The sequence below is a fragment of the Teleopsis dalmanni genome, chromosome 1 (genome assembly GCF_002237135.1).
Source record: "Teleopsis dalmanni isolate 2A chromosome 1, ASM223713v2, whole genome shotgun sequence".
Classification (NCBI taxonomy): Eukaryota; Metazoa; Arthropoda; class Insecta; order Diptera; family Diopsidae; genus Teleopsis; species Teleopsis dalmanni.
The window spans coordinates 109,965,164-109,973,492 of NC_051846.1; the positions used below are offsets into that span (position 1 = coordinate 109,965,164).

Consider the following 8,329-nt stretch of genomic DNA (forward strand, 5'->3'; position numbering starts at 1 on the left):
AAAACTTGCTGTTTATCATCAATGCTACATCGTTCTCATAACATATTGTGTGTATGCCTTTTGAAGTCAAGCTGTTAAAGCAGAGTCTATGGTTACATTCCACAGGAATGGTGAGAGTACCTCTCTGTGTGGGTAACTTCGAAGTGCTCTGCCTCTCAGTCTATGGCTTCCATTTTGTAGGTTTATCGCTCTTTGCCCTAGCATGTAATCAATCCATCCACTAATGAGTGAATTGACTTCTCGGTCAGCTAGAGCAGAGTTTATCTTATCAAAGATTCGTCATCGATATGCCTCCTGAAGTGTGCTCTCTTTCAATTGCCTTCATGACCTCATGAAGGGCAGACTCTGCGGATCTACCCGGCATATAGTCGTGTTGATATCTGCTTAAAGGACACTTTAGTAGCGTTGTTCTAGATAGTCCACTATGTATCTATGTATATTTATTTTTATTTTAAAATTTAATTTTTACGGTAGATAGTTCACTATTACCTTTTCCATAGGTTTAATCATGAACGAGGTAAGGCTGACTGATCTGAATGACTTTGCTTCTGTGTAATCCTTCTTTCCTGGTTTTGGGTAGAAAAGGCACCCTCAATTCTCTCCAAACTTTAAGGACGTATCCTGTTGATAGTAATGTCCTAAATATCTCCGTAAGCATATCTGCGAGCAAGTCAATTCACCACCAACTTCTGTGCCATTTAATCCCAGTGATTTATATGAAGCGAATGTCAAGATGGCATTCCTTACTGCATTTGCGGTCACTATCTTTTCTGTTTTAAATCTGTCCTCACTGTTTATTCCCTTTTTTAGAGAAGGCCAGAAATCATCATATCTGAAATTTCTTGAAAACACCGTTTGCAAGAGAGTACTTAATGACTCTCCTACAGTCTCCATCATGGTACCATCCTTCTTTCGGATTAAACCAAATCTTGAGATGGAGTCTTTGGTGAGCGACTTACTTCAGAACTCCCCTTTATGTTCGAACACAAATCCCGCCACAACTCCCGTTTTCGGTTGCTTAGTTTCTACTTAAATTCGCGCTTTTTAGCCTTGTTTAGATTTCTTGTTTTTCCTCATGTATTTGTTAAACACTTTCCTTATCTCCTTTTTTTGCATCAAGATCCTGACTCCACCAGGGTGTCGAAGATTTTTCAGCAATACCGAATAAGTGTCTTCGAATGCTTTAGACATAGCAGCAGTAATCGCCTTGACTTCCGACTCTACATTCCATGCATTCTTGAGTTTTCTCAGCGGTTTGCTTTGTAATAATTCCTTTAACAACATTATGTATGGTACATGATCCGTATTCTCAGGAATCCTTACAAGCCTATGCCTACTAATGCGCTTTGGACGATAGTGTATTTTAAAGTGAATGGCCTGATGATCCGTTAGTGTGTCAGCAATCTCAATTTCTTAATATTCTACGTCATTGCGCCTGAGCACAGGGTTATGTCTTTAACTTCTGACCTCTGTGCATTCACTCCCTGTTTACAACCATCAGACTGTATTTTTCAACAAACTCGAGTAGAAATTCTCCTTTGTTGTTACTATCGCTGCTATCCCACACAATGTTATGTGCGTTCGCATCGCATCCCACGACTATTTCTAACCGTTTTGTCAATTTTCGAAGCCACCTTAAGCTCTGATGAGCACAGATGAGGCAATTGGATGCAATGTATCCCTTTCCTCAATATTATGTATGTCCCTTTTTTTCCAGCTGTCTTTGAAAAGACAGCGTGATAGCTGATATAGAGAGTCATTTTACTGCGTTTTGGACCCACCCACCGTCCTAACGGTCTAGACAGACCCATTAGCCCCATACCAGAGACGTTGTCCTGCTCACTGTGCTTCCATTTAGAACTTCACTTTGGCTTTATCTAGAATACAGCTGAGCCTGCCCCCTGTTATCGTGATCGCCTCAGCGTCTTCTTTAGGGAATCACACTGTGAGCTGACGCTAGCATTGCTTGTAGTTAGTAACCCTTCATTTCGAACTGTTTTTAACACAGTTGTTTTGCTTGTGCAGTCCGCTCAGAATACTTTCCTTGCCTACGGTAAAGTCGTAGACAAAAATGAATATTCTTTTTTCGCTGCGCAACGCTGTTAGAGTGTCAGCCGTCAGTTTAGTTTCCGGCCAAAGACCTTCCAGATTAGTTACCGCGCTGATTAGCCATGCCTTGGATTGCTGGTTTTTACACTTAATGGTAATGTGACCCTCCTTAAGGCGAGCGTTTTCAACATACCCTAAGTCACCTATTCCGACAACTAGGGACATAACGACGTTCAACAAAGATACTTTGAAAGCAAGAGGCCTCTCGATTCTTGAATCGGTGATACCCATATTGAGCCATCGTTTGTGTTTCCTGCTGCTCGCTTGCCAGGATTTTGCTTTTTTGCTGCTGCTCTTGCTGATCCTAGGCAGTTGATTCGCCATCCTAGTTAGAGGCCCCATTTTAATAGTAGCCATTGCTGCTTCTCCACCTATTTGACTCCAATCTTCTGACATGTAGGTTTTGATTGATTGACATCCTTTATGGGTTGTCCGCCTTTCTTAACCCTAGGCCCGTTTTGCGTTTTCCTTTGGTTATCAGCCATTAAAAGTTGTCCACCACGCCGACCAACAGTCCTTTTGCCAACCAATGCGCGTCAGTTGAGTGCCTGAATAGATACTCCACCTCTCGTTCTGGTTGGGTCTTTGATTGTGGATTCAGTTTGTCTAACATCCTTTACTGGTTGTACACCATCAGAAATATCGGACCTTCAAGGCAACCACCCTTATGCTATTCATCCTCCACGTGCGGTAGTTCGCTTAGTCGATCGGCTAGTTGTTCAACTGATCTGGTGGCTTTTCCATCCTTTCGCCTTTTTCTTCTTCGCTTCTGTTTCTTTCTCTTATTCAGACGGATACGCTCGGCGAAGTCCAGATCAGTCATTGTCATATTTCCAACTGTTGTAGTTAACGGCTCAACCTTTTGCGGGACCATTTCATTGGTCAAATGACTGTAATGCTTTGTGGTGTCTGAAGCTAAGGTTATCAGCTCAGCCTATAAGGCCACATTGTTCACCTTATTAGCGTTAACCACTTCACCTTGTTTAGGGTTTGTTAAAATTTTATCAACTTTGTTCCCAGGAGTTGCGAAAAGAAATATGTCCTCCCGCGGAATGTTTTGTATTGCACATATAAGGCTGCTTAAAACAGGAGGTGACCAGGTATCCTGAGTTCGTTACTAAGACTACTTCTGCCTTAGAAGCCAAACTAAAGCTGTAACTGTTCTACCTTAGTTTGGACTTTTTATATCTAATACATACATTCAACTCACTCACATATTCATTGAATCATTCTCTCTAATCATTCACTAAAAGGGTTTTTTCCTTCACCTCTGCCCGACTATCTGCGTTAAGCGATAAGCAGAAACGTGACCGTATATATCACATCACAGTTGACCTGATAGATATTCACACTTCCTGAAGGCTGGTCAACTTAGCAGGACCTGAGCAGATGTATGTAAATACCCGCCTAATTCCCTGGAGTCCAGCAGTAACTAGTGATGTTAGAAGTTTGAAAATTATATAAACGAATTTATTCACTATCTTGAATTGCCTATATAATATGTATATTTATATAAAAAACTTTTTTATGAAATTCAGCCTCAAATTTATTTGAATTTTTTTACTTCTCATATGTTTATTAGTTTAGGCAGTGATGCCAAGTCGTTCTGAAGAACCAAAACTTGTTTTATTGGAACATTATTGGAACATTCATACAAACATATATGGTAAAATGACATCGTGACAGTTAATTTTTAAATTGTAGTGTGCATATTTCTTTTAGTGAAAGTATATTGAAAAATTGTAAATTAAAAAACTCTATTGTAAAATTACAGTCATATAAAAACCAGCAATATAAAATAATTTGGTTAACGCATTACGTGTAATACTTCAAATGTGTTGTGGAAATGTGCTCTTGTTTTTATTGAGGACATAACATTGTTTTCAAATATCTGTTGATATTTTCTTTAACTTCACATACCATGTTTTCCCTGACACAGATAGATGCGGACGATGGGTACCTAATTTAATTATTTATTTATTTATTTAATTATATATTTAGTTTTCAATTGTTGATTTATTTATTTATATAGTTATTTATTAAGTAATTTAGTTTTAGTTACTTTAGTTTTTTATTTATATTGTAATAATAAATTTTGTTTTCATATACAAAATATATTATTTTTATTTTTATTTTATCTTTATAATATTTTCGAATTTATTAGTTTCTTCTCATTAGGATTAGCAGGAAGAAATCTGCTCATTATTAGGCATCTGAGAATGCCGAGACAAAATAAGTTTTGAGACTTTGTTTAAGCTGTTTGAGCTCAGTTAAAATCTGAATTTTATTAACAATTTTCCAAACTATTTATACAAAAATGTTTTACAATAATTTACAAATATTTTCCTAATAATTTTAATTGCGGCGGCACTAAAAAGGTTGACCCACGTCAATGCTTAGAAAATATTATGACACATTCAAGTGTGTCATATCGACAAGTGCAGAATAGTAGCACAGAAAAGAAAAGTGTCAAATAGCAATTGCATACTTGCTATGACCAAATATTCTACTTGCATTGCGGTGGTTCTTCCGTGTGCGATCGCATTACATTAGTTAATATAAAATAATTTGTGCATAAGCACTTTCAAAAATACATGACATAATTTATTATTTGTTTTTGTTTACATTTATATTGTTGCTATACACAACACCTCTACCCTTTTAAAAAAAAATTTTATTTATACAATAAAGAAAATTTTTATGATAATTTGAATTTTGAAAACTTGACATTGACAATTTTTATTTCTTAAAAATAATTGTACAAATAAATGTAATAAAAATAATTTTTATTTTCTTATAATATTTATATTGTTTGTAAATTTTTCTTTAATCTATTATTATGAACTATCTTTATTTTATCATTAATTTCTATAGTGGAATTTACACCATTTCTATCAACTATCTTATATGGACCATGATATGGATTCTCATGTTTCCTTCTATTTTCTACTCTTAAATAAACTAAATCTCCTACATTAAATAAATTTTCTGATGCATTAGCATCTTGTTTAATTTTTTGAGATAATTTTTCTTTTATTAATATCTCATTTACTGCTTTATGCGCATACTGTAGTTTTGTTTTTAACTCAGTAACGTAAGAATCATAATTATAAAATTTTCTACCTTCTATTATTTCGTTTGGAAGATTCGCGACTCTACCATATACTAATTCGAAAGGTGAATAATATGTTACACAATGAAGTGTAATATTATATGAAAATGTGTAGTATGGGATCCAAGTATCCCAATCAAAATTGTTTGTAAAAGATAACATATATTCGTTTAATACTCTATGGTTTCTTTCTATAGAACCTAATGTTTCGTGATGATAAGCAGTGGATTTTAAATGTTCTATACCTAATAACTTACATATATCATTTATTAATTCATTGAGGAATTTTGTACCTCGATCTGTTTTTATTTTCTTAACATTACCATATCTAAATATAAATTTTTCTACCATGACTTTTGCTATCTCTTGAGCTTCTTTTGTCTGTATAGGAAATGCGACTACATATTTAGTTAGTTCGCATTGTATAGTGAGAATGTATCTGTACCCATTAGATATTCTTAGTGGACCTACAGTATCCATCTGTATTACTTCAAACGGTGAAGTTGGAGTGTTAGTTATGACAAATTTTTCTTTATGATGTCTTATTATTTTATTCTTATTACATGATGCACATTTTAAAATATAATCTTTTATCATTTTATTCATTCCTTTCCATACGTATTTCTGTTTTAATTTAGCTATAGTTCTTCTTATTCCGGTGTGACCTCCGTGAATACTTGTATGGTAATTCTTTATTAATTCAATTTGTTCCGATTTATCCACGACATTCCTTGGTGGATTATATAATAATATACGTATAGGTGTTTGCTGACCTTTATTCTTTATTTCTTTTTGCATGCTATTAAATATTTTCATTAATTCTTTTTCATCAATGTATTCGAATACTATATCTTTAGTAGATAATGCTACTTTATTGAGATTATTTTTGTTCAATACTTTTGTGAGCGTATCCAGGACTGATTCTAAAATCAAGTTGGGCTTATTGCTACACTGTACTTTAACAATGTTTTTCTCAATTTTTATAATTGGCAAACTTTTCTTATTCTTTTCTTTATCGAGCTCAAATTTTAATATAGGTAATCTTCTAATATCAGAAATCGAAATACAATTCCACATGTAGAGTTGATCATTCTCTGTGTAATTTGTACCATGATTCTGCTTGATTACGTTTTCTTCATTATTCATTTTCATTTTACTTCTGGTCACAATATTAATATTTTTCGGAATCATTTCTTTAAGTGTATCCGAATCCATTCTGATTCTGGATAATGCATCAGTATTTGTATTCATTTTTCCTTGTTTAAAAATTATGTTAAAATCATAATCCATTAAATATACTCTTTTTCTTGTTAATTTTGACGAAGGGTTCTTGTGTGATATTGGTAAAATGTATTCAGTTTCGTTTGTGTTTATTGAGAACGTGTAAGTTTCGTAATCAATTTTTGAAAAATATTTATTGAAAAAGTCACGTCCTAGAATGCCATCAGTAGGAATTGGAAATTCGTCACCTACTACTTGAAATTTATGCTTTAAGCAATCGTTCACTATTTTAAAATTTAAATTTGTAGTACCTAATGTTGTAATTGGACTGTCAGTTATTCCAGTGAGTTTACATAATTGTTCGCCTGCAATGTCTTCGTCATTTGTACAATGTTTTTTACATATTGACACATCTGCGCCAGTATCTAACAAGAATTTTAATTTTTTATTTAAAGTCTGTAGTATAATATAATTGGGTATTGATTCTCCATTCTCATTTATTGTTGTTGTCCCCGCGTAGCCTATTCTGTAGTTTCTCTGTTGGTACCGGGGTTGTACTCGTTTCCCTGTTCCCTGTTCATGACACGTATCCTATTATTTCTTGTGTCTGTTCCTCTATTATTCTGTTGTCTGCCATTATTTGACCATTGGTGGTTATTAAATCGTTGGTAATTATTCGATCGCTGATAATTATTCGATCGTTGTTGTCCAAATTGTTGGTGATTGTTATTTTGGGGTTGACTAGTTCTAAATGAACTGGTTTGTTGATTATTTCCATTTCTTTGATTCCTGTTCTGGTTGCTTCTATAATTGTTTCTATTCTGGTTAGACCGTTGATTATTTTGCCATCTTGTGTTTTGATTATGTGAACGGTAGTGCATCATACTGTGTTGTTGTGGATTATCGATGCTTGATGCTAATTTAACTGCGTCAATTAATTTTGTTGGTTGCGCTGCAATTACCACGGATCTAAATGGTTCTGATAAGCCATTTTTAAAAGTGTTCAATCCAGTTTCATCATTTATGGATAATATAAGTGCTCTGTTCTGTTCTCCTCGTTCAGTTATCTGAATATCATTTAGAGTTGCTATCAGGGATTCTATTTTGGAAGCATATGAGTTTATGCTCATATTACCTTGGTATAATCTTGAAAGTTCACCTTGAATATGTGCTGTATTTTTCTTTGGTTTATATGCGTCATGTAATATTTGTTTCAACGCTATAAGTGTGGATGGGTTTACAACAGTTAAAATTCTGTTTTTAACTTTCTCAGTTATTCGGGTTGCTAGGACAAATTTAATCAAGGATTCTCTATCGACTCCTTCTTTAAGGGTGTCATGATAAAATTCTATCATGCCAAGAAAAGTAGATAGTGATTGTTGTTCACCACTGAATTGGGGTATTATTTTTGAAGCTGTCGAAATATCAAAACTAGCCATGTCTGCTTTTTGTTTGAGATATTTTTCAATATTATTTTTTAGATTACTAAATGCTTTTTTATAAGTTTCTAAATCAGATTCTTTTATTAGAGGTAAATATTTTAACCAGATATTTTCTAATTCTTCCTTTGTTTTCTCTATAAATTCCCTAGAATATAACCTATTGGGGTTTTTCTTAAGCTTTTCTAATATTTGTTTAGCTTCAGTGAATTCCATATATATTTTTATTTATAGTTCATAAAGTAAAAATTTTTGAAGTACATTCTCTTATGTTTATGACCTTCTAGTCTTATTAGTGAATAAAATATAATTAGATTTATTACCATTTTGGTTGAAATTGTTATATATGTTTTAGTGTACATTAAATAAAATTACTTATTATATATTTTTTTTTTTAAAGATTTTTAATTAATCGATTTACATAATTAATTAATTTAATGTGTTTTCT

General features: G+C 33.5%; 1 protein-coding gene across 1 annotated transcript; it reads right to left on the minus strand.

Annotated features, from left to right (window-relative positions):
* Positions 1 to 6,963: 6,963 nt before the first annotated feature.
* Positions 6,964 to 8,097, minus strand: LOC119665524 (myb-like protein I). Its single transcript, XM_038074748.1, has one exon. The coding sequence runs from the start codon at positions 8,095 to 8,097 to the stop codon at positions 6,964 to 6,966; it is 1,134 nt and encodes a 377-aa protein (XP_037930676.1).
* Positions 8,098 to 8,329: the final 232 nt, after the last annotated feature.

Excerpts from the sequence above, each read along its gene's own strand:
- LOC119665524 (XM_038074748.1), bottom strand. The coding sequence starts at position 8,097 with ATGGAATTCACTGAAGCTAAACAAATATTAGAAAAGCTTAAGAAAAAC.